Source organism: Eretmochelys imbricata, chromosome 22 (genome assembly GCF_965152235.1).
Source record: "Eretmochelys imbricata isolate rEreImb1 chromosome 22, rEreImb1.hap1, whole genome shotgun sequence".
Classification (NCBI taxonomy): Eukaryota; Metazoa; Chordata; order Testudines; family Cheloniidae; genus Eretmochelys; species Eretmochelys imbricata.
This window is the reverse complement of record NC_135593.1, coordinates 19,934,817-19,961,752: the sequence shown is the minus strand read 5'-3', so window position 1 is coordinate 19,961,752 and position 26,936 is coordinate 19,934,817. Positions and strand designations below refer to the sequence as shown.

Genomic DNA, 26,936 nt, shown 5'->3' with positions numbered 1-26,936 from the left:
GCTCTACAGGGGACTCCTAGGGGCCCTGCTGGCAATGACAGCACGGTGGCCGTACCAGGCACCGCAGGGGTGGAGGCACCTAGCTGGGACAGGTGCAGCCCCTGGGCAGTTTCGAGGCTCTCGAGGGTGGGGCTGTAGGAGACCAGGAGGGGACTGGGCGTGCTGCTGTGCGTGTGTGTGCGGGGGGGGGGGGGTGTTTCTGATCCCAGAAACAGCGCAGTGAAGTCATGTCTGTGCAGCGTGGTGCTCCGTGTGCCGGAAGATGGCGCTCATGAAGGGAAGCGGGAGTCGGGGCCTGGGGAGTCCTGGGCAGGCGGAGCAGGGAAGCCCCCGACCCTGCTCCCCGGCGGGAGCTCGAGGACCGGATAAAAATGTCTGATGGGCTGGAAGTGGCCCGCGGGCCGTAGTTTTCCCACCCCTGTCTCAGAGCCTACTGATGAGGGGTCAGAGCTTGAAGCTAGATCTCCTGCTTAGTGGCACTCGTCGTATTGAGGAAGCCTAGGAGCAGCAAACGCTTTGGATTTTTGATTAGCTCAGCACCCAGGAGCAATGTATATTTTTTTTCTGGGGAACTAAACACCAACAAGCCCTAGCCACTTCCCATCACTGTAGTTCTGCGGCTGTGTAAGCCAGATTCTTCATGGACCATTGCTACCTCTGTCCCAGCCATGGTGCGGTATGTGAACCCCACCAGGCCCTGAGGCAGGGAGCATTCTGGTGGGCATGGCTGGCGAATGTTTGGGGCCTGGCCATTCTGTGCTGTTGCAATAACAGTGTAGGGCAAGTCACAGGAGCTGAACTGGCCTCTGGCACTCACAGAATAGGGGTGGCACAAGCTGTCCTTTGCCAGCCCAGCAGGGAGGAATCCACTCATCATCAGTGGCTGGTTTCAGAGACAAGGATGCTGACCCTCTGGACGGTGTAGATCCAATTGAGATAGGCCTGCACTTTGGTGTAGACGCCGGGAGTGCTTGGTCTGCCACAGCCATGTCCCCAGCTGACGATCCCCACCACCTGCCAGTGCCCTGGATTGTACATCAAGGGGCCGCCGCTGTCTCCCTGGGAGGGACACACACAAGCAGGTGTTACAGGGAACCCTGCTGTTCCCTATCCCCTGCTCCTCTCCCGATATCAGTGGCTATGGAGGAAGCAGAGCTCGGCTTGAGTTATAAAGTTCATAACTGGCTCAAGCCCATATGTAGTGTAGTGTGACTTTACCATAATGGCCAAGGGCCCTGGACCCAGAGCGTCAGAAGTGACCAGTGAGCTGTGGGGGCAAACTTGAAACACCTGAGAGGGGCCTGATTTTCAGGGGCAGGTGCTCAATGCTTTCTGAAAATCAGACTCATTCAAAGTCTTGGCCCAGACTCCCTTCTGCCCCCACAACACCCAGCGCCTGTGGTCCAGTCCCTGACGCTAACAAGGGCCCCGAACGCTCCTGGAATTAGAGGGATGTTATTCAGGGCTCCATGCTGCTCCTCTTCCGAGGGGCTGGAGGAACGAGCATGCAGGATTTACCCCTGAACTTCCACCTGTGCAGCGAGAAGAACACATTTTCGAAGGTGAGAAAGGTCCTCACCTGGCAGGTATCAACACCACCTTCCATGAGGCCTGCACATATCATCCTATCAGAGACGTCCCCCTGGTAGGCATCGACAGCATTGCAGGTGTTGCTGTCAATCAGTTTGATCTGGGCCTGCTGCAGAGACTTGGACAATGTACCTTGATAAATGATACACAAATGAGAGCTTCCTCCCTTCCACCCTGCCTCTCTGAGAGCCAGGGTTAAAGAGAGCAGTTTTCAGCCCTGTGTGGTAGAGAGCTAACGTACTGAACTCACCATCCTGCTCTGTGTAGCCCCAGCCTGTCACCCACAGTGGGGCGTGTGAGGGCAATTCCTCATCAAAAAAAGGCAGACAGATTGGCTTAACTGTGTCTGGAAGGGAGAGAATATGAACAGATAGAATCAGGAGAGAGGGTCTCAATTCTAGGCTTGTGGAGAAATTCGCCTGACTGCCCAGGCACTAGAGATGGATCATCTTAAACTCGTGCCGGAATTATCACAGTGGGTTTTACACAGATGCTTGACAGGCCAAAAGCAGTGTGCACCAAGGCAGAAGTGAGCGTGTTCTGTTGAGTTCTGGCCAGTCAGGCACATTCACACTCATACATTTGTCTGTCCAGTCAGGCGCACTCATGGACTGAGCCAGGCACAGCCATTGCAGGCCACTACGTCACACACATTGATTTACGAACGGCACCATTCGCACAGTGGTGTTTCATGCAGTCCCGGATGGACCTATCAATCTCCTTCACGTGTCCTCACAGCCTTTGACTTGCGCCTGACCCATATCATGCACTCCCCACTTTGCCAAAGCTGAGGATCCGGCCCTATAGCACATTTAGACAAATCCATAGGCAATGGATGCCAAGGCATTTATGTGGGGGGCTTATTTCAAAGAAGTTTCTGAAAGTGATTTTAGAGAGTAGGCTCTCGCTCACCTGAAATACTTAAGGGAGACGTTAGTTTTACCAGGGCAATGTCATTATCTTTGGGAAACATATGATTACTGTCAATGATGAAGATCTTTTCCACAGGGATAGTGTTGAAGTTGGAGAGGATTTCGGATCCTGCTTTCACTCGCCAGTTCTGAAGGGCCAGGTTGTTCCTATGCACAAATACAGCCAATGGTTATTGGCTTTTTTCCTTCCATGACTTCTCCATAATGATAGGCGCTCATGTGAGATGTATAGATGTCAAATATGCCTTGAATATATATTGGTAATAAGAACTATAGCTCCCTCTCTGCCCCTTAGTCAGGATGCAATGAATCACCCTTCACAACATGCAGAATTGTTCTGTGTAGCTCAAAACTTGTCTCTCACCAACAGAAGTTGGTCCAATAAAAGATATTTGATCACTCACCTTGTCTCTCTAATATCCTGGGACCCACATGGCTACAAGTACACTGCCTACAGCCAGGATTTTAGTAATCTTCACTTATTCCCAATGTTAGCTCCCTCCGAAAGGAACTAAGGACAATTGGAGAGCAACATGCACAACTCAAACAATGAGACATGACTAAAGAGTCTCAGATAAACTGAGGTTGAAATCCGCATTCCTCAAGAATGCAAGTTCCCCTGCTTAAGAAACTCTTCAAATGATTGTTTAGGCAGGAACCTTTCATGATCTGCATGTGGCTAGAATTCCCACCTCACTGTCTGGCTACAGGGGATTAAGTGCCAGACTTTGGGGATGGATGGGGAGAAAGAAGAGGGGAATCAAGTAAACTGTTTAAGGAATAACTTGCTGCAAGACCCAGAATACAAAATGTTCCAGAGGTCAAACTTCTGGATGCTTCAAGAAATCCAAACAAACTAGCTTTAATCTGAACTCTGAAGCTGTACATTTGTTTGCTTTATGGCTCAAAGGCACTGTTACTCTCTATACGGATAATCTGTCTTGTTCCTTCAAAATAATGGCTTATGTATTACCGTAAGCCTTGAAGAATGTGAAATGAAAGGCATTAGACATAATCAAAGAATATGCAGACTAGGTCAACTAAGATTAGAGAAACTATAAGGAATTTTATATGTTTTCTTTCTAAACTATTGTTGCACTTCAGACATGACATGACTTGTAAGGCACAAGAAGCAAAAAGAAAAGGAGTAATTGTGGCACCTTAGAGACTAACCAATTTATTTGAGCATAAGCTTTCGTGAGCTACAGCTCACTTCATCGGATGCATACTGTGGAAACTGCAGAAGACATTATATACACAGAGACCATGAAACAATATCTCCTCCCACCCCACTCTCCTGCTGGTAATAGCTTATCTAAAGTGATCACTCTCCTTACAATGTGTATGATAATCAAGTTGGGCCATTTCCAGCACAAATCCAGGTTTTCTCACCCTCCGCCCCCCCCCCCGGCCCCCCAACTCACTCTCCTGTTGGTAATAGCCCATCCAAAGTGACCACTCTCCTTACAATGTGTATGATAATCAAGGTGGGCCATTTCCAGCACAAATCCAGGTTTTCTCTGACCACTCTCCCTACAATGTGCATGATAATGAAGGTGGGCCATTTCCAGCACAAATCCAGGTTTTCTCACCCCCCCCCCAACAAACACAAACTCACGCTCCTGCTGGCAATAGCTCATCCAAACTGACCACTCTCCTTACAATGTGTATGATAATCAAAGTGGGCCATTTCCAGCATAAATCCAAGTTTAACCAGAACGTCTGTGGGGGGGGGGGAGGTAGGAAAAAACAAGGGGAAATAGGCTACCTTGCATAATGACTTAGCCACTCCCAGTCTCTATTTAAGCCTAAATTAATAGTATCCAATTTGCAAATGAATTCCAATTCAGCAGTTTCTCACTGGAGTCTGGATTTGAAGTTTGTTTGTTTTAAGATAGCGACCTTCATGTCTGTAATTGCGTGACCAGAGAGATTGAAGTGTTCTCCAACTGGTTTATGAATGTTATAATTCTTGACATCTGATTTGTGTCCATTGATTCTCTTACGTAGAGACTGTCCAGTTTGACCAATGTACATGGCAGAGGGGCATTGCTGGCACATGATGGCATAGATCACATTGGTGGATGTGCAGGTGAACGAGCCTCTGATAGTGTGGCTGATGTTATTAGGCCCTGTGATAGTGTCCCCTGAATAGATATGTGGGCACAGTTGGCAACGGGCTTTATTGCAAGGATAGGTTCCTGGGTTAGTGGTTCTGTTGTGTGGTATGTGGTTGTTGGTAAGTATTTGCTTCAGGTTGGGGGGCTGTCTGTAGGCAAGGACTGGCCTGTCTCCCAAGATTTGTGAGAGTGTTGGGTCATCCTTCACGATAGGTTGTAGATCCTTAATAATGCGTTGGAGGGGTTTTAGTTGGGGGCTGAAGGTGACGGCTAGTGGCGTTCTGTTATTTTCTTTGTTTGTTATTTTCTTTCCATCCCACCATCAACCTCAGCCTGGTCCAGTCCACACAAGAGATCCACTTCCTGGACACTACAGTGCTAATACACAATGGTCACATAAACACCACCCTATACCGGAAACCTACTGACCGCTATTCCTACCTACATGCCTCCAGCTTTCACCCTGACCACACCACACAATCCATCGTCTATAGCCAAGCTCTGCGATACAACCGCATTGGCTCCAACCCCTCAGACAGAGACAAACCCCTACAAGATCTCTATCAAGCGTTCTTACAACTACAATACCCACCTGCGGAAGTGAAGAAACAGATTGATAGAGCCAGAAGAGTTCCCAGAAGTCACCTACTACAGGACAGGCCTAACAAAGAAAATAACAGTAGAGACTGTCCAGAAGACAGAGACTGTCTTCTCTACGTAAAAGAATAAATGGACACAAATCAGATGTCAACAATTATAACATTCATAAACCAGTCGGAGAACACTTCAATCTCTCTGGTCACGCAATCACAGACATGAAGGTCGCTATCTTAAAACAAAAAAACTTCAAATCCAGACTCCAGCGAGAAACTGCTGAATTGGAATTCATTTGCAAATTGGATACTATTAATTTAGGCTTAAATAGAGACTGGGAGTGGCTAAGTCATTATGCAAGGTAGCCTATTTCCTCTTGTTTTTTCCTACCCCCCCCCCCAAGACGTTCTGGTTAAACTATGCTGGAAATGGCCCACCTTGATTATCATACACATTGTAAGGAGAGTGGTCAGTTTGGATGAGCTATTGCCAGCGGGAGAGTGAGTTTGTGTGCGTTGGGGGAGGGGGGGTGAGAAAACCTGGATTTGTGCTGGAAATGGCCCACCTTGATTATCATACACATTGTAAAGAGAGTGGTCACTTTGGATGGGCTATTACCAGCAGGAGAGTGAGTTTGTGTGGCGGGGGGGCAGAGGGTGAGAAAACCTGGATTTGTGCTGGAAATGGCCCAACTTGATTATCATACACATTGTAAGGAGAGTGATCACTTTAGATAAGCTATTACCAGCAGGAGAGTGGGGTGGGAGGAGGTATAGTTTCATGGTCTCTGTGTATATAATGTCTTCTGCAGTTTCCACAGTATGCATCCGATGAAGTGAGCTGTAGCTCACGAAAGCTTATGCTCAAATAAATTGGTTAGTCTCTAAGGTGCCACAAGTACTCCTTTTCTTTTTGCGAATACAGACTAACGCGGCTGTTACTCTGAAACAAGAAGCAAAGAGAACCCTGAAAGAGATAAGCACCTAACCAGAGTTTAACTTTGAAATATTAAAAGAAATTGCTTAAAGAAGGGGGAATTCCAGTTACTGGCAGGAGTTAAATATTGGCTAGCATTTCACACGTACTTTACACTTGCTCTGCAGTGGTGTAAATGACAGCACAGAGAGCGGGGCAAATCAGCCCATAGCATGTATATATAGCCAGGCAGTCACCTTTGCTGGCTGAGCTGCTGAGCTCCTCCCTCTCCCACTGCCTGCAGCTGGCGTTACCTGCACTCAGCAGACCTTGTTGATCTGAAATGGCTTTTTGACTAACTGGAAGGTTTTTGTAAGAAAATTTCTCGTTTTGTGGACATTTTGGGGGCTTTCACAAACAAATCCCAAACTGATTTTTTCCCCCATTTTTTTGACAACCGAAAACCAAAAAACATTTGGTTTATTCAATTTTTCAATAACCGCCCCTCCCAAATTCACACTTTTTAAAAATGAATATGATTTTTTTTTCATTTTCATTAAAACATTTCACGGAATGTAAAATGCCATTTCCAAGCAGCTCTAGCCCTCAGCTCCTGAAAGCAGCCCTGACTCCTCCAGTATTTATACACTTAATCTATAGTTTGTCATCTCGTCTTGTGTCCATAGTTAATGTGAGTCCCCCACCCACAATTCCCAGCGGATTGCACTCGGGGACTCACTTGAAGCAATGTGCTGCTGTAAGAATCCACCTTGGGTCAATGATGCTGCCCCCACAGAGGTGCTGGGTTTTGTGCTGTAAGCTGACCTGCCATGGCCAGGTGTCGATCCTGGCCTGGCCCCCACCAACCACACGTGGAGACCTCACACTTTCTCCGCAGGCTGCATCCAAGGATAAGAGATAACAAGTCAACATCTTAGCTCAGCACACGGGAGAGTGACTCCCCCGCACCACCCGAGAACATGCCTTTTGGAGGGAAAATACATGTTCCAGAATGTCTGTGCAGACTGTATGTCTATGAGCCAAAGAGCTGGTAAAGAACATATGTGTACATGTGTGTTTTGTGTATGTATTGCCTTCCATTGACACTGCAGGGCTTGCACGTATATCACAGACTCTGTAACTTTCTTTAGAATTTTGCCACACTTGCTTAAATCAGTTTATTTATCCCCTTCCCTTTCAAACTGTAAACCTTAATTGGCTTAGCATAATTAATCAAATAATTCACCTACCCTAGCTAACCCAGTGTAAGCAGGGGTTAAGCCATAAGTGCGTCTACACTGATAACAGAATCACACTTACTGGCACATGCGAGTGAAACGACGGTCCCAGAGAGGCACTGCCTGGAAGAGGAAAATGGCGCGTTACCTGCTGTGTCTCTCACAGCCCGTCTCTGCCCAGGGGCCATAGGGGTCGCACATTGCATTGTTTGTAGACTGTCGCCTTAAAATCAGCTCTTCGGCCTGTGGACTGAACCCCCCGCCAAATGGGTGAATCCTGCCCATCTTGCACATGTGAGGAGCCTCCTCAAGCCCGGGGGCTTGCTCAGAGGTGTGGCATGGCTCCGCTGACTGTTCTGGGCTCCTGACAGGCCGAGTCCCTGAGCCGAGCCATGTTCATAAAGTCCCTGTGGACTGAAGCAGCAGCAGCCTTTGCACCTTGCTACAAACTCCGCCGTGACCACCACAGAGACGATACACTCTGCAGCGGCTGGGCTGACAGCTTGTGGGTCAGCAGCTGGCTCAGGCCCAGGCCCTGGGGCATTTACTGCACAGAGTGAGGCTGCTGCAGAGCTGAGCAGTGTCCTCCTGTGCACTAATCCCTGCCTGGCTGTGGCCCTGCCCTGGGGAGGGGAGGAGAGGCTGGGGGTCAGAGGCTTCCTCACCAGACGTCCAAAGCAAGCGGCTTGTACGTTCCCTGGTTTGGCAAGGTGTAGCTGTGTTCCTAGCGATGCCCCGACCAGGGTGTGTCAATGGCACCCAGCGCCAGCTGCCAGAAGCACCTCACAGGGCATTGGCTGGCAGAAAGGTCCTGCTCAGGGCACAGAAATCCTGTCCCATTGGAACGGTGTGTGGGGCTGTGTGGTTCTGAGCCCACCCAGGTTCAGCGACTCCCCAGCAGAGTGGTGTCCACACATAGCTGTGAGGCCCTGAGTTACTGACCCATCGCTGATGGGTCAGCGTGAACCAGGGCAGATTGTGGGAGCTGGTCACGATTAAACCTTGTTCCCAGCAAAGGAACATCTCTGTCCCTGGCCCCAAGGGATTTCACTAGCACGCTGGGGCCTGCTTATAGGTCAGCATCACTAACAGAGCACAGGCTTGTGGCTGATGGGAAGCTGGTCAGTCTGGACATTTGGGGGCTGTCATGGGAACCGTCAGCAATGTGTGTGTCAGCCAGTTGTGTTGAATCACAGGGGCATTGGCTAACAAACCCCTATAAACCTCATGGATAAAGGGTGGTCTGAGCAGAGGGCTGGGTGCCAGGAATGCATCCTGGGCTTCATTTCTGACGCTGATACCCTCTGTGGCCTTAGACAAATCATGTGCCTCAGTTTCTCAACTGTAACATGGGCAGAGTGACACAGAGCTGCTGCCCAAGCTGAGGAGCAGATCAGTAATACTGCCGATAACGTGCGATGAGCAAGGAAATGCTACGTAAGCGCTAAGGCTAAGAACCATTGCTGCTCTGTTCTCAGCCACAGGAGAATCAGCCCAGGAGCGACCCCTGCTGATCTCAGCAGCCCTTCTCCACGAGATGCACTGAAGTGGCCAAGTTAATGCATTCCACAGCTCATCTACCGGTTGCTTTTCCACTCACCTGCCGGAGTCTTGCCCTTGGAGGACCCCATTGTTCAATGTGACCTCCCTGAGGGGCAGGCCCTGCGTGTCTGCAATGTCCACAGCTCTGAATGCTGGGACGCTGGAAAATACAGACAGTGTTTTATCAGAGTGGGCCCATCCCAGGAGCACAGCCAGCGGCAGCCGGCCTGTGCCTGCCCCTGTCCAAGCTGTGAGTGGCCGAGACGCTGGGACCTCCCTGCTGCCGGGCCGGTGATGGAGCATTGCATAGTGGGACATGACATTTCCCTGTTAAAGTTTGGGGTGGCCACGGCAATCTGCCTCATTTCATACGGCATTGTGGCTCCTGGCAAAGTGCCACTCAGTTGGGCAAAGCTGGGGATCCTGGCCCAGTGGGTCTGTGAGAAGACAGGAGCTCACAGACTGAGCCCACAAGGGGTCCCTGCAAGGAGAATGTGGTCCCTTGCGGGCAGTGGGACTGAGTCTGGGCCAGCCGCCCAGGAAGGACAACACCCGGGGAGAAAGCTACGGCCATGTAGCGTGCACCGTACAATGGACCCCTCTCAGTTCGGATCATCTTGGGGTCGGGGAAGGGCAGGTCCATCTCTGTACCGTGCCAGAGCACGTCTGGCCTCGCTTCAGGGCACTCGCTCTGGATTTACAGCATGAACCACAGGAGAAAGGACCAGTGAAAAGCAGAGGGTGAAGGAGAGAAAGAAACAAGAATGAGGCAGAGAAAAACAGGAATGGAAAGAGAAAAACAACCCGAATGGCCACAGCGAAGGGAGACCCCAACCCTGCTGCTCGCCCCAAACAACCACAGAATCCTGGAGTGTCACTTGCAAAGTGCAAGCTCAGCAGGCCCACGGCAGCTCAGTGACCTGTCACATGGGGGTGGGTTTTTGGAGGGGGGTGAGGGAGTGAGAGAACCTGGATTTGTGCAGGAAATGGCCCAATTTGATTATCATGCACATTGTGTAAAGAGTTGTCACTTTGGATGGGCTATCACCAGCAGGAGAGTGAATTTGTGTGGGGGGGTGGAGGGTGAGAAAACCTGGATTTGTGCTGGAAATGGCCTAACCTGATGATCACTTTAGATAAGCTATTACCAGCAGGACAGTGGGGTGGGAGGAGGTATTGTTTCATATTCTCTGTGTATATATAAAGTCTGCTGCAGTTTCCACGGTATGCATCCGATGAAGTGAGCTGTAGCTCACGAAAGCTCATGCTCAAATAAATTGGTTAGTCTCTAAGGTGCCACAAGTACTCCTTTTCTTACTGCCAGAGCCAGCTCCCTCGCTGCAGGACGGAGGCTGTTCCAGCTGGTGGAGCCAGTTTGGCTGAGGAACAAAGGGGAGCCTTTCTTGTTAAAATAAGCATTGCACATGGATGCCCTTCTTGCTGGTCCCTGCAGCAAAGGCACCCCAGAAAGGAGCCCATGGGAGTCTGGGGTGCGTGTGTGCGCTTTATCTTTTACTTTCATTTCCATTCGTGTCAGGAATTGAGAATGTTCTCATGTTTCATGACCAGTGGGATTCCTGGAGGGTGTAGTGATTGATGGCACTTTACTTGCTCACCTGCTAGTAACATGCATCAGCGGCTGGTTTAGTGGAAAGGATTCTGTGTCTGGGGAAGATGCAGTGTGAAAACAATCAGGCTAGGATTTTCAAAGGAGCCTAAGGGAGTTAGGTGCCCATAATCTGATGCCAGCTCTCCCCTAGTTGGTATTTTGCTTAAGCCCCAGCTCTTTGAGTCAGGGATTAGGTGAGAATCCTCATTTTTATTTTTTAAAGAAGTTTCTAGCCGCCATGATCATGGAGAAACATTTGAAAACTTGAACCTTAAAGGCTCCAACACCAAAAGGAGGAAAAAACAAAAACCCACCCCACTGTATTATTTTTTTAAAAAAACTCATGCTTTTTAGCCAATCTCATGATTTTTGGATGCCAGGCTCCTTAGAAAATCCTGGCCTTACTTAGTTGTGCAGTACCGGCTCAGCTGTGTTCGCTGAAAAGCGCTGGTGCAGGCTAGAGAGGGGAGACAGCACCTTTCACAGCCGGCTTGCTCTTTCAGACCTGGCTCTGGTTGGTGGTCAGCAACATTCAGAACCCCTGGACGGCAACTTGGGGCCCTGCGTGAAATGACTGTGCAGAGCGCTTGTAACACAGGCTAGCCCAGCTGTTTTGTGCCCTCAATCCTTTAAGGCTGGGAATACTGGGGGAGGGAATAGCCCCCTGAGATCATGTGACTGATCATGTGAGCAAGGCAGGCTATAAAAGGCAGAGCCTCCTACTCACTCAGAGAAAGGGGAAGTGGGAAGGTGCTGGGTTGGCTGCAGAGCTGGGTAGAAGGGCAATGGCTAAGAGGTGGGGTGGGGGGTCCTCCCTGTGCAGGGGGAGGACCTCAGGAGCAAGACTAGTGGCCAGCCTGACTAGGGAGATGCAGAGAAGCCCCGATCTGAGGGTGACTGCGTAACCCCTGGAAGGGCCTCGGAGAGCCAGCTACAAGGGCATGAGGCTAGGTGTGTTTCTGTTCTGTTTAAGATGATAAATGGAAGCCCAGCAGGAGAGACCTGAGGGTGATTGCTCTGGGTGCCTGAGACTTTATAGAGTCAGATCCTGGAGAAGGGGGAAAACTGAGGCCTAGTGCCACAGCCAGATAGGGAGGGCAGGGCTGCTTGGAGTTTGTCTATGTGCCTGCATCCCCAAAGCCGAGTACAGCCTCCGCAGAGAGAAAGGACTGAATGGGCCACAGAGGCTAGGCTCCCTCTCATGCCTAGAGGGGCAGTGAAGGGGACACCTAGGCTGTCCCTGCTCTGTGGACACTGGTCCAGAGCGCTGCATGCTAATAAGCATTAATAGTTATTTCAAGTATCTTTCCCCCCCCCCCCCCCGAAATGTTTTTTTAAAGGGGTAGCAAGTTCCATACCAATGAGAGAGAGAGAAGGGGGAAAAGGGATGACCAGAAAGCCAGAGTGCAGGGGGAGTGAGATGGAAGGCAGGTACCTGCTATAGCCCATTTGCTTGCAGGCTGCTTTTGCCAGGGTCATATGAAAGTTATCATGACATGCCCAGAACCAGGCTCCGGTCTCTTTGTTTAGCACCTGCAAGGTGGATCTGTCTTTGGAAATGCGGACTAGGGAGAAACACACAGAGTCAGCTGCATTGCAGGCTCCCCTCCAGGTGGCTGCAGTTTGGCATATTTGCAGTATCTTGTGCATGCTAATCCTCGTTACAGCCATTGGCCCCTGGTTCCAGTGATTTCTACACGCAGCAAAAGGCTCTGAATGCTGCTTTCAGCCCCCAGACCTGCTCATGCCCCCTGCACAGCATGGTAGTGCTGGCATAAAACCCACAACTCACCTTCCATGGGTGGGCCTTCTGGGACCTGCTGCACACAGCTCTCCTCGTCCTCGCCCCAGGAGCAGTCTTCCCGCCCGTCACACTGCTGCTGCATGGGGATGAACTTGAATGTCTTACTGCAGAGGAAGTAGTAGTGTTCCAGAACTGCCTTGACTAGAGGGGAAAAGGACAGAGTCCACCTTGGTCTGTGATGTTTGGCTCATGTCTGCCAGGGAACTTTGGGGGGTGGGTTTAAATCTTTGTTGCAAATGGCTTCTCCTGAGATCAAGGGGTTTGGCAGCACCCACTCTGCAGGCCTCTGAGGGGGGGAAGCTTTCCATGTATGCTTCCCAGTGCAGACTCAGGTCCGGGTTAAGCCATGTGCTGAGCCATTTCAAGCTATGTAGGGATGCTGGGCACACACCCAAGAGCTCTAGGGGCCAGGTGGATACCAGGAGGGGGTGTGTGTTTTAGATGCACAGTGCATGTCTCTGCACCAACCCATAGAGGTGCCCCTACCCATCCAAGCTGACTCAGCTGGCCAGTGCAGTGGGGGCAAGTATAGCCCTGTAGCATTCCCATTGCCCTGGGGGCAGTAGCAGGGAGTGAACTGTGCCCTGGGGCCCAGTTGTGCCTGCCTTCTGCACAGAGTTGTGTTCATGGCCTACACACACACGGATGAAATCTCTCACTGGGAGCTTTCAACGTAACGCAATTTTATTTCTTAGCACTGAGAACAAAAACACAAGAGCTCGAAAACAGAGAAGGAGAAAACAGGCTCCTCTCTAGGGCGATGAGACACCCCACTGTGTTTTGAGCAGTCTGTTTCTAGCCTGGCAGACTGACTCCAGTTCAGGCATCACTACAGAGCCCCAGGGCCCGCAAGCAGCACCAGGGAACCCTCCCACTCTTAAAGCAATAGCTTGCAAAATTCCAACAATCCTCAATACACCCCCCACAGGAGGGCAAAGGCTGCTTGCAGTTTGCCCCCCAACTTCTGCGTGAACACTGGAGTCAGACACAACCTGGCCTAAAGGCGGCATTAGGATGAGATCCCTGAAGCTAGAGTCGTCCCTCCCCCCAAACCCTGGATCCCAACAGCCCCAGGCTTTGGGATGGGGCTGGGATCTGGATCTGAAGTCCGCATCTCACCCTGTTTCTCCCCAAATCACACTGGCCTCCGCAGGCGCGAAGTCCCCTTTCCGCAGGGGAAAGACTGTCGCCTTGGGAGCTATCTCTACGGCGCCTTGTCAGGCGTGCTCTCGCCAAGCTTGCTAGGGCACCTGGAGGAGTGTAGAGCAAGAGGGCAGTATGGCTGCTGTGCAAGCCCCCAGCATGCAAGTGGGACAGGAAAGAAGGGACCTTACTTAGGAAGGCAATTACAACGATGGTGGCCAGGCTCAGGATGGTGGCAATGAGCGGGATGCCAAATCGCTTGAAATTTTGTGCCCCAGTCAGGGGTTTGCATGGCGGAGGAGGACCTGTAAGACAGAGAGTGGCTCATGGGCACGTGGTTTTGGAGCACAGCCCAGCACAGTTAGCAACACTTACAACCACGCCTGAGATCCTAAGGCCATTACCTCTCCTGTTCAGGGGCCACTCAGAATTTGTGTCCTGCGAATGGAAGGGAACAGCAGTCAGTGAACTGAATACGTGCATTAAAAGTACAGCGGGTGCTGGGAAAGGAGGGTTCCTGGGACGGGAGTCTGTGTGCATAGTGCAGGGCTGCTTGCTTGGATACCAAAGACCTTGATCCTAACTGATCTAAAGCCCATGGAAGTCAGGGGAGTCTTTCCACTGGATCTGGCCATGGTCTCCCCATGGAATGACCCTGGTGCTTTATGTTAAAGGCTAAGGCCCCAGTTCTGCTTTTGCTTATGTAACCAAATATCCCTGAGAAGTCTGTGTTGTCATCACATGCTTGTCTCCTCAAAGACTTTATGGCTTGGCTGTCCCAGGTGCCATGCCCCTGCAGCTCCCAGGCGTCGCAAGGAGAGATTCCTGACCGTTTTGTTCTGGACCTTGATACTATTCCACCATATTCAGGCCTTAGGTACTGAGGAGACAGGCACCTGAGAAATACCCTGGAGATGAGATGAACTAGGATATGCCAGATGGGGGGAAATGCCTGCATGTTCCCATTTCATCTTTAAGGTGACAGAGCAGCAATCCTTTGGCTGCAATGACATGGGCTGCGTTGCATTGTTCTTTGTGTCCCAGCATGGCGAGTGGACACAAGACCTCCCAGGTCACTAAGGACATACGCAGGGGAATAGATCCGCTGATTAGGCTACTCACCTGCTTCAAGTGAAGTATGTGATCATTTCCCCTTGACTTTAATGAGGCTTAGTCAGTCCCATATGACAGCCTCACAAGCAAACTAGGGAAATGGGGTCTAGATGCAATTAGTATAAGGTGGGTGCAAAACTGGTTGAAGAACCATATTCAAAGAGCAGTTCTCAATGGTTCGCTGTCAAACTGGGAGACTGCATGTAGTGGGGTCCCACAGGGATCAGTCCTGGGGCTGACACTATTCAGTATTTTCATTAGTGACTTGGACAATGGAGTGGAGACTGTGCTTATAAAATTTGTGGATGACACCCAGCTGGGAGGGGTTGCAAGCACATTGGAGGACAGGATTAGAATTCCAAAATGGCCTTGACAAATGGGAGAATCTGTGTGACATCAACAAGTTGAAATTTGATAAAAACAAGTGAAAAACACTTCACTTGAAAAAGGAAAGGCAAAATCAGAAGACAACTACAAAATGGGGAAAAACTGGCTAGGTGGTCGTACTGCTGAAAAGGAACTGGGGGTTCTAGCTGTTGACAAATTTGAATAAGTCAACAACATGATGCAGTTGTAAAAAAGGCTAATATCATTCTGGAGTGTATTAACAGGAGTATCGTATGTAAGACACGGGAAGTAATTGTCTCACGCTACTTGACATTGATGAGGCCTCAGCTGGGCACCACACTTTAGGAAAGATATGGACAACTGGGAGAGAGTCCAGAGGAGAACAACAAAAATGATAAAGGGTTTAGAAAATCTCACATATGAGGAAAAAGTTGAAAAAACTGGATGTTTAGTCATACGAAAAGAAGACTGAGGGGGGGACCTGAGAAGAGTCTTGAACTATGTTAAAGGCTGTTATAAAGAGGATGGTGATCAATTGTTCTCCATGTTCACTGAAGGCAGGATAAGAAGTAATGGGATTAATCTGCAGTACAGTGAGATATTCGGAAAACCTTTCTAACTCTCAGGGTAGCTAAGCTCTGGAACAGGCTCCAAGGCAGGTTGTCCAATCCCTGTCACCAGAGGGTTTTAAGAACAGGTCAGACAAACGCCTGTCAGGGAGGGTCTGGGTTTATTTGGTCCTATCTCAGGGCAGGGCTGGACTGGGCGAGCTGTTGAGGCCCTTTCCTGCCCCACGTTTCTGTGGCTCTATGTCTGAGGATGCTTCTCCACCTGTGCAATTTTTTCCACAGTTAATTGAAAACAAACTAACAACAAAGAAAAAAATAACCCCATTGAAACTCCGCATGTAATTTTCCAAAAGAACGAAGGCTACAATTGTCTGGGGAACTTGTTACTAAAATCCAGGTAGAGTCTCTGAGTTGGCAGTGCCAAGGAACAGATTGCATCACCTCAGCGTCACTGAACTGCATTGAGAAGTTGTGCAGAACTGAAAGTCTGGGCACAGACCGAGCAGAGGGGCTGCCCGGGGTCTGATTCAAGGGGATGTGAAGCTCTAGGCTAGGGATTAACTACAGCTGGGCCTCAGCCAGCTGACTGAGAACCAGATTTCAAACATCTCAGGGTTTTGAATTCAATCCATGTTAAAAATAGGGATGAAAAATTGAGAACTAGATTGAGTTGCAGATTTGAAAGCGCTCCTAGTGCCTGGGTGTTGGAGTCAAGATTTGTTCAGGGCCTCTCTTGCCGGAAGTGGCCTCTCTTGCCTGCCTGAGAGTTTCCTGAGACCCCCTAACTGGCACTTCTGGGGGCATCTTTTGATAGTGTCCACGGGCATGCAGGAAGCCCTGGTTGGTAGCAGACGGAGGCCCTTTCCAGGAGACTCAGGCATTGGTGTGTGGGCGATTCTGCCCCTGGAAAGAACTTTGCTGACCCTGCCATTCCGTGCAGGCGGGTGCACTGTGGGAATAGCCTAACGAATATCTAGGCAGGGGATGAACTCTGGAGAGAGGCACATCCCCCATTCCCCCAGCTCAGGAATAAAGCAGGCTGCACAGCAGCAAGAGGCAGGTGGCTTTTCCAGTGTATCTGTCTTGCATTGCCGCCCAGGTCCAATTTGATGGCTTGGGCTGCCCCACACCCTGAGGCTGTTCCCATGTTTTTTGCCTTTTTCCATCGTGCTGTGTATGTCTGCGTGGTCCCTGCAGAGCGGGGCGGGGAAGCCACCCCCAGCCTACAGGGACAAACAGTATAAAGAAGAGCAGGGACAGCTATTGCAGCTGCTAGGAGACGTGTAAAAAAACCCCTTTGCAGCAGCCAGTCTCAGGAGAAAGTGATAAATAAGACACTAAGCCCCCTCCTTCTCTCCACACCTGATTACAGAAGGAGAAGTCCTGATAAACACATCACCCAGGCTTTGCCTTAGGAGCAGCCAAGCTTCTCTCTGGTCGATGTATTCATGCTAAACAGAGAGTCAGGGCAGCGTGGCTGGACTTTCATGCGGCCACTATATATTTGCATGGATGCCTTCACTGTGCTGCCAAGAGCTGCCCTCTGACCCTGGCTGCTTTCACAGTGAACTCCTGGCCTATGGAAATCAGCCCATTTCCATGTCACTTTAATGTCCCTTCCAGCCCTGCGCGAGACCATTCCATCCAGTGTCACTGCTGGACGCTGCAATGGCAGGTAAGCGTCAGGGCTCTGTGCAGGGACTGTGCCCAGGATGAGCAGGGAACAGGGGGGTCAAATGCTAAGACAAAATGGCCCACAAAGGAGACAGATTCAACAGGGAGTGAGATTCCGGAGCCTGGGAGCAGGGATGGGAGCTGCTTGTTGAGTGGGGGAGGGGGTTGTGTGATGTCAGACTTCTCAGCTGTTCGCTGTTATTAATCATTTGCAGGGTTGCTCACCCCGAGCATTTAAAAATCACGAGTCAGGCCCCCAGAATCATGGGCTCTAACCCACAGTAAATGGTGATGGTATTGTCTCTTTGCCTCCTGCTTGCTGAGCCGCTGGGACGCATTCACCTTGTCAGCATTTTCTCCACAGCCGCCAGGGCTAGAGGCTGACTTTTTGTTTTAAATGAAAGCTGCGATTCTCGTGTCGTCACCGGACTCCAGGAGCGGGGCGCTAAGAAAAGCCGCAGATGTTGTGGGTGTCTGGGATAAAACCACACGGGGCAGCGCAGAGAGCGGGTGATCAGCAGTGCCATGGGGGCAGAGTGCTTCTCCGTGTGTTCTAGCAGGGTCCAAACATGCCCACTGGCCTGCAGTGCACAGTACCTGGGTTCCCCAGCACAAGCCCCCATTCTCTTCTGTGGCAAAGGCGTTTAGATCGGGGTCTCTTGTCCTTCTCCTTCGCTGTGCTGTCTGCCTGGAACTCAGTGCTGCCGTCCTAGTGCTGCTCTTGGTTTTGCGGGCCACTGTACAGGGTAGGGAGTGAGACCTGAGACAGGCCTTCCCTCACCTGCATTGCAACCTGAAGTCAGGGCCAGGGTCAGGATTCGAATCCAGGATCTGCTGATCCCTTGCCCTCTGCTCAACCCTCCAGGCTGCTGTGGAAATGCAAGCTTTTATTATTATTGGAAACCCTTTGGAAATTCGTGAGCACGGTGTCCATAACTCACTATTTACTGAGCTCTCTGGGCTGTCTGGCAGTGCTTCGTAATACCCACTGTCTCTTCCACTTCTCTACCATAGCCCGTGCAATGGGTTAAATCCTAACAAACTTGTCCCTGGAGTTTAGTGGGGCAGGGAGAGATGTTTATGGTCTGGGTTTTTCCTCCCTGGGGCAGATTAGTCAGGATCTTTGTCCTTGAAGCCCATGTTCAGCAGTGAGTCATGGCAGGGCAGCAGGTGGTTGGGTAATGTACAACATACCAGCTGCTTGCCAATAAGGAGATCCAGGAGTCTGGTGTGAAAAAGTAAATCTGTCTGGGGAGTGGGTGTGTGGGGCAGTGAGAGTGTAAGGGGGAGAAGGAGGGGTGTATCTTTGGGGCTAGGGGGTCAGTTTAGCTTTCTGCCTTTTCCTCTGCCCATCCCTGACTTGATTTCTTCCAGGAAGCTGCTATCTTCTGTGTGTGGTGTCTGTATAAATGCCAGATTGCCTTGCAACAGCCCAGCCTGCTCACCCATGAAATACCACCTGCAGCCTCCGGTGATCATGAGGGCTTTGAACAAACACATGACCAGTCCTCCCTGGCTCTGACCTCTTGTGTCAGCGCCCCCCCAGCGGCCTCTGAATTCCAGCCCTACCTCACAGACCGAGCCTCTTCTATAACTAAGAGGGCTCATGCCACCATGCCAAGGGTGGGGAAGTAGTAGGCTAGGTTCAGCCTAGGTCACTGAGGAGATTCCCCCTCTGCAATAATCACGGGCAGCTGCCCACTCTACATAAATACTTAGGGCCAAATTTCCACACTGGCCCCGGGGTGCTGGCAGGGGACTCTGCTGAGTTCCTGTCCTTCTCCTTCTTCCACAGAGCTTCCTGCTTGTTGGAGCCCTGCTCAGGGCTCTGTTTGGACTTTCAAAGGCCTTTTGGACCAGCTGAACTCTCTGTCCCTCTGTGGCTGCCTCAGGTCGGTCTTTGTTACGTGTTTCATTGCAGACAATTCAGCCCAGATTTAATGATCTGGATGATGAGATGAATTGCACCTTCAGCAAGTTCGCAGATGACACTAAGCTGGGGGGAGAGGTAGATATGCTGGAGGGTAGGGATAGGGTCCAGAGTGACCTAGATAAATTGGAAGATTGGGCCAAAAGAAATCTGATGAAGTTCAACAAGGACAAGTGCAGAGTCCTGCACTTAAAAAGGAAAAATTCCATGCACCTTTACAGGCTGGGGACCGACTGGCTAAGCAGCAGTTCTGCAGAAAAGGACCTGGAGATTATTGTGGACGAGAAGCTGGATATGAGTCAGCAGTGTGTCCTTGTTGCCAAGAAGGCCAACAGCATATTGGGCTGCATTAGTAGGGGCATTGCCAGCAGATCGAGGGAAATGATTATTCCCCTCTATTGAGCTCTGGTGAGGCCACACTTGGAGTATTGTGTCCAGTTTTGGTCCCCCTCACTAGAGAAGGGATGTGGAAAAATTGGAGAGAGTCCAGCAGAGGGCAACAGAAATGATTACGGGGCTGGGGCACACAACTTACAAAGAGAGGCTCAGGGAACTGGGGTTTTCAGTCTGCAGAAGAGAAGAGTGAGGGGGGATTTGATAGCACCTTTCAACTACCTGAAGGGGGGTTCCAAAGAGGAGGGGCTCGGCTGTACTCAGTGGTGGCAGATGACAGAATAAGGAGCAATGGTCTCAAGTTGCAGTGGGGGAGGTTTAGGTTGGATATTAGGAAAAACTATTTCACTAGGAGGTTGGTGAAGCATTGGAATGGGTTACCTAGGGAGGTGGTGGAATCTCCATCCTTAGAGGTTTTTAAGGCCCAGCTTGACAAAGGCCTGGCTGGGATGATTTAGTTGGTGTTGGTCCTGCTTTGAGCAGGGGGTTGGACTAGATGACCTCCTTATGTATCTTCCAACCCTAATCTAGGATTCTATAATGCTGGAATGAAAACTTGCCTAGAGACTAGACTAGTGTTTAGAGACACAAGTGGCCAGTTGAATGACGTCCTGTGCATGTCAAATCCTTCTTGAGCAGAGTGGATAATGTCTGAGCTATACTTGGTCTTAGCCTTTCCTTGGGTCTATGCAATCTCCTCATATCAAAAGAAAGTCTCTGCCTTCAGTCTGGAGGCAGCCAGTCAGTGTGTGTGCAGTATCCCTCTAACTGTCATCAAACACAGCCCATTGTAATTATAGCTGCATTGGTTAAATTCAAAGCATGGCAGGAACTGTGCCAGCTTGTTTATGTAAAGCAAACACAGTTTTCTTGGAAAACTGGGAGCTGCTATGGCTAATTAAAATGACCTTGCTGTCTTCTCTGACAGAACATTAATGCAGCTTCTGATGCTCTGGTGCCCCAAACCGTGTCCTGACAAACACAAACCAACAAGTGTTTGACTCCGAGATAAGCATTTGAATCCAGGACATTTGGGTGGATTCATCCAAGCCCTAGGTTTGCTGCACCCTGCTTGTGTCAGGGATCAGTTACAGGGGTCATTCTGACTTTACTGATTCCTCTGGCTGTGTGGCACAGACAACACGGGGGTGATGGTGCAGAGCTGCATGCTGAACTGTTACATTTATTGTTTTTTACTTTTAAGAAAGAGAGGAAGGAAATCTTCCCATGCTGCTTCAACTCGTAAGGACTCATTAATTAGTGGGTAAATGGTATGCACTCTGGACTGGGAGTGAGGAACTCCTGGGTTGTACGAACTCACTGACCTTTGGCAAATCACGCTGCCCCTTTTTGTCTAGCTCTCCCAGCTATAAAATGGGGGATGGTATTTCTTTACCTCCCTCTCTCACTGTGAGGTGGTTGGGCTGATTCGTCAGAGTCTACAGAGGGCTCTCTCTGTGAGGGGCACTATTAAATGGATAATTATAGTAGGGTGCACTTCGTCACAGCCTACGTTATCTGCATGAAAATGTTTCCCACTCCTTCTATCAGAGAAGCCTGCTAGCTAGTGTGAGCTGTGCTCTGTGTAGACTTTGCAAAGGAAAGTTGATAGAACCTTCCAAAATGGCTGTCAGATCTCTGGGACATGGAAATGGGACGTCCCTTGCAGAAGCCTGAGTTACTGTCACATTCTGCCCCCTTCAATCCTAGTAACTTCAACAGGCGTGTGTACTCTTCAGGGTGAGTAAGGGGTGCAGACTGGGGGCTTTGTTCCCATTGAAATCAGTGGTCATTCTCCTGTCCTGAGCCTTGTCTGCACTACGATCTTTTGGGGAAATATCCTGCTGCTCACAGTGCCAGTGTGTTCTCCGCCTGCATTGGGCGACACCCCTGTGCACTGCCCCTGCTCGCACTGCAGCTGCCGTTGGGGGAGAGACACGGGGGCAGATTTTCTGAAAACCCTCGTGCACACAGCCGTAGTGTTAGTGCACATTGCACCCACGTTCCACAGCGCCTTCCCTTTGGGGCAGGCCAGTTCCAGGGGCATTGGCTGAGAAGCTTGGGGGAGGCTGGCGACTCTCTCAGGGAATGACCCTTCTAAGAACACATGTATTTTGACCTCAGGAAGAGCCCTGGACCCCAGCAAGCAAACTTTTGAGGGGAAGCTAATTCCAGCGATGTATTTGTGCAGTTCCTAGGGTGGAGAGGCAGGAGGGGAAGCCATGCAGAAGTTGGGGAGCTACGGGCTCTGGGCAGTAGCATCTCATGATATATTTAGCAAGCAATAAAGCAAAGCCCAGAAGAAGAAAGGGGGCAGAGGATTGGTTACACTCCCGGGCTCAGAACTGCTGTTGGATATTCAGAGCCACGGAAGAACAGGTCATTTGAAAGGGGGAACGGGAGTGCCCTGGTTTTTTCTTTCACACCCAGGGATAATAAATCTACCTCGTTCAAACACAGAGCTGCTCTCTATCTGACTGAGTCTGAAATTCCGGCAGGAGAGCAGTGAAATGGCAGTGAATAGGGAGGTGAGCTTCTCCCATCCCTATGGGAAGGATGGTGGGATCTGCCAGGGGGCCCTGGGAAGTGAAAGAAAGCTGTTCTACCATGCTGGTGACTCACCATGTCTGCCCAGCTGCGAGGTGTCCTTCAGACTGTGGAAAGAGTCAGTTTCCCAGATCCAAGGGATGCCTGGAACGCAGCACGTGCCCTTCAATCACCGAGTGCCCGAAGGGTGCCAGAACCCCTGCGGTTTGTCCAGAGTCTCAGATGCTCTGCAGCTGTCCCCACTCTGCCTGAGTTGAGCAGCCCCTGCTCTTTGGTGCTCTACCTTAGCACTGACCGCTCGACAGGGGGAGTGCTATTTAAAACCCACAATGGGAGTCGTCAAGCAGGACTTATGATTTGGATTGTAATTTGACACCCATCTGTCAGCATCAACATCACTTGCATAATCTTCTCTGCATCTACCACTGGAGAGTGACTCACAGGCAGAGCTATTGCCAAGATTAGCCTATCAGGAGGGAATTGATGGAGCAAGGCTTTTCCCACTCCATCTGTCTGTCCTTCCGCATTGCTCCAAGTTGGTTTTGAGTCAGAAATGTTATAGGGTGGAGGGGGAAAGAAGAAAATGTGAGACGGAAGGTTACCAGATGGTTATGCCCTTGCTTCTAAGGTCACTAGCTCGTCATATTTCTAGGCGGGTCACCCAGTTTCATTCGTGGATCAGTGAGCACAAGTTGCCCATCTCTTTACTCAATTTCCTTTCTTCAGCAGCAGCTGGTCCAGGGTTCTTTGTCCTTTCCTGACCTGAGCCGGTGTGTTGTGTTGCTGTTGACTTTTAGACAGCTACCATGTTGCACCCCGGAAGAGGCTCCGTTTCAGTGGTGGGTGCCGTGTTTCATTCATTTATCCCTTGCTTACCCTGTGTGTGTACGTGTAAAGCACGTTGAGCACCTCAGATTTAAAAGGGCTAAGGACAGCTACGTTATGAAAACGCATTTTAAAGATTGCCATGGTATTGCTGTCTCACTGAAAGCTCTTGCTGCTGAGCTGGGCTGCTTCGTCCCAGGGGCTTTATGGCACAAGGTGCTCTGTTCTCCAAGGCTTTCACCGCTCAGCTCCAGGAGACGCCCCACATGGCTTTTGTTGCTAGTCAGCATGGCACCTCCAAGAGTTACAGCCAACTTGTGGTAGCTCATGATGAGAATCCAGGAAGAATCCCTGGGTCGGAAACAGCACAGCTGACCGGCGCACGCACGTTACAGGCAAGCGCCACGACGTGTCAGGCTGGGACAGTGAGGGCCGGGCCCCATGAATCCAAGTGCCACGTTTGGCAGCTGCTTGTGGAATGTGCAAGCTCTCCTCCTCCTTCAGATCCCCGGCCCCCTTCGCTAGCCCTCCCTGCAATTACATGTCAACCTTCAAAGCCCCCAGAGCAGAGGAGCCAATATGTGTGTAAGAGTGAGCCTGCTGCCCCACCCTTCTCTGCCATAACTCTTCTTCCCACACTCTACCCTCTTCCCCACCCTTCTCGGTTGGCTGGCTGGGCCCCGTGAGCAGAGACCTTCCTTGGGATCTGCATGGGCAGTGCCAACCATGCAGGCCAATGAATAACAAAGGGGCCAGGTTGGACAATAGGTGTGATCGGGATTCAGCCTGAGGGTGCCTGTGCTAAGGAAGGGATAAACAAATTGCAGCCAATCCCCACAGGTGAAGGAGGCAGCTGGCAGCCTTACCTTGTTTACTCCTCCCTCTGCAGCATCAGGCATCAGCAGAGGCCAGACATGAGGGGTCTGATCATGTAGGGCCATAGCTGTGTTCCTAAGGACACCGCTTATTTCAGTACATTGGGGAGCTCGATGGGAGAGAGTTTTGGGGAACTCAGAAAGATCTGTGCCCTTCCCCACAAATCCAGCCCCTTTTTCAGAGCTGCCTCCCTAGGACCCACTTGTCACCATTCTGGGAATGAACCAGGGGTTGGATGCTCTGTCAGCTGGGGGAGATGTTTATGAATGCCATCTGCCCTGTAACCGCAAGGCTCAGGACAGCAGGCAGCAGATGTCTCGTCCTCCGCTGGAGACAAAGAATGTCTCCCTTGGGTCACCCAGAGTGCACACGGGGAAGTCTGAGTCACAAGTTGCTCTCTGTGTCCCTGTGTCCCGCCGCGATGTTACACCTGCAGGTTGGAATGTCTCCATCTTCCCAGGGAGTCTCCCAGCAGTGAGTAGAGCAGCCATGCTCTCTGGAAAGCTGGGTCTCCGTGCTGTGTGAATCGGCAAGGAGCTGTGACATATGGTGTAAAGGCACCCCAAGAGCCGATTCCTCAGCCGTGCACCAGCTCACTAGCTGTCCTCTGGCACGGTCAGAGACTGCACAATGGCCGGGCTTGACTTACCTGAGCTTTTTTACATGCGTATGGAGCTGTGATAGTGGCAGGAGCCCTAAAAGCAAAAAGCCAGTTTCCTCCCTTGGGTTCCACTGCAGCCTGGATGCTCAGCACCTCTGTCAGACAGACCCCCCAGGGCATGCCAGGACAGGCACTAACAGCTCTGGCACTGGGGTTAGCTGGGGACATTATGATGGCTTTCCCGTAATAACACAGTAATGAGTAATGCATGGGCCTTAGGTTCTGCCCTGCACTGGACCGCCGTGCCTCAGCAGGGTAGTAGTGACACATAAGAACACCGCCCTACCTGGTGCGGGAGCCGTGCTCTTTAACTCACTAGTGTTTGTCACGTGCTTTGAGAGCCTTGGCAAGAAGCTGCGGGAGAAGGGGCTAGTGTTATAACCTCCCGGGCCCTGGTTCAGGACAGCACGAACACAGGTGCTACACCTTTAAGCATGCACTTCCATAGGCCTTAAGCCGGTACGTTAAGCACAGGTTTAAATACTGGCGTGACTAGGGATGCTCTCTGGAGTTTGGGAGTGGTGCAGTGATCATTAATAAACGGTCTCAAAAAACAGATGCAATACTAAATTAAAAAATAATTCATTTGAAAAAGTCAACTTCACTCTTGCCCTTCCTGCGCTATGGGGCTGCTAAGTGGGATGATGGCTCGGGATAACCTCACGGATAACCAAAATGCCACAACCAAAATGCCACAACTGTCATTTGAAAACACGGACGTTGACCATGCAGAGAAGTGACAATGGACACAGCTGTACCTGTCTTACCTGACTCTGTGCTGTCTCAGCAGGTGAGCAGCAAATGAATGAATTGATCAAAGGAGGTGGGCTGTGTTCTTCACCGCAATTCCCACATGCCACCAGGATGGAGGAGAAGTGAAATGATGGCACCTACTGGAGACGGAGAATTTGGCAAAAATGCCACCCCCCTGAGTCTGTTATGGCTGCTGCCTAATGGCTTTAATATGTGAAAACAGGGAGGAAAATCAGATCAGTCAGTCTGTGGATTGTAGTTAGAGATGAGCATGAATATCACTGCGAGCCGCCTAGAAAGCTCTGGTGTTTGCAAACTCATTAGAAACTGAGGGCGTGTGTATTTTAATTTGTGGTTAGTTAGAATTTTCTTTTATAATGGAGCTTTCCAGAATAGCAGGCGAGAGTCTTCACTGCTTAATTATACACGCAACTTACCCATGGCAAATGTGTTGAGATGATCAGTATTGGAACTAGCTCAGTATCAGAGCAAAGTCTTTTGCAGTGCCTGCTTGACAGGTCTCAAAATGTGATTGCAAATGGGGAGTCATCATTGAACGGGTGTGTTCATAGAATCATCACTGATAAAGTTTGCAGGTGACACAAATATTGGGGGAGTGGTAAACTACGAAGAGGGCAGGTCACTGATTCAGAGCGATCTGGATCGGTTGGTAATCTGGGCCCAAGCAAACAATAAGTGTTTTAATATGGCTAAAGGCATCCATCTAGGAACAGAGAATATAGGCCATACCTACGAGATGGGACTCTAGCCTGGGAAGCTGTGACTGAAAAGATTTGGGGGTCGTGGTGGATAATCAGCTGAGTATGAGCTTCCAGCGTGACACAGTGACCAAAGTGCTAATGTGATCCTGGGATTCACAAACAGGGGAAACTCAGGTTGCAGTAGAGAGGTTATTTTACCTCCGTATTTGGCACTGGTGTGACATACCCTAATAGTAACAGACTTAAGGAGCACAATGTATTTAGCTTAACAGAGAGAAGATTAAAGGGTGACTGATAAGTACCTGCAGGGAGAACACATATTTAATAATGGGCTCTTCAGTCTAGCAGAGAGAGGTCTAACATGACCCAATGGCTGGAAGTTGAAGCTAGACAAAGGCAGACAGGAAATAAGGCATATTTTAACAGTGAGAGTAATTAACCACTGGAACAGTTGACCCAGGCTCGTGGTGGATTCTCTGTCACTGACAGTTTTGAAATCCAGATTAGATGTTTTCCTTCAAGCTCTGCTCTGGGAATGATTCTGGGGCCGGTCTCTGGGCTGTGGGATTCAGGGGGTCAGACGATATGATCACAGTGGTCCCTTCTGGCTTTGGAATCTCTGAATCTCTGTGTTTGCATAAGCAGCACTAACAGCCGTCCCGTGGGTGGGGCTGGGGGAGGCTGTGATGTTAAATCACTAACCACGAACGTTTGCACAGCGCCTGGATACCCTGGGCTGGAAAGTTAGGAGGCAGCCAAACCACCCAACTGCATTCTTTGAGCCTCGCTGATCCATTGTGTTCTACTGCCGGGCCGGGCTAGCCACCTGCAATCACCATCTCATTGTCTCACCCTCACCTGCCTGGGCTCAGTGACCGTATCAGGCTCCACAGCCCATTTCTTTCTCTCTGCCCGGCACTTTCCAAAGCGCAAGGGTTTTAAATACTCACTGCCCCGCGCCCTGTGCAAAGTGGGTGTGAACCGCTGCCGTTCTGGTTCATTGGCCAGCACGGGGCTCTGGTGTAAGCAGCAGCTCAT

General features: G+C 50.4%; 1 protein-coding gene across 1 annotated transcript; it reads right to left on the bottom strand.

Annotated features, from left to right (window-relative positions):
• Positions 1 to 876: 876 nt before the first annotated feature.
• Positions 877 to 26,936, bottom strand: TMPRSS4 (transmembrane serine protease 4). The gene is made up of 12 exons (XM_077839654.1): positions 26,757 to 26,936; positions 13,892 to 13,925; positions 13,679 to 13,792; positions 12,333 to 12,485; positions 11,976 to 12,105; positions 8,990 to 9,091; positions 7,472 to 7,512; positions 6,891 to 7,050; positions 2,503 to 2,669; positions 1,841 to 1,936; positions 1,580 to 1,722; positions 877 to 1,059 (listed from the first exon to the last, which is right to left on the bottom strand). The coding sequence occupies exons 1-12, from the start codon at positions 26,934 to 26,936 to the stop codon at positions 877 to 879; spliced, it is 1,503 nt and encodes a 500-aa protein (XP_077695780.1).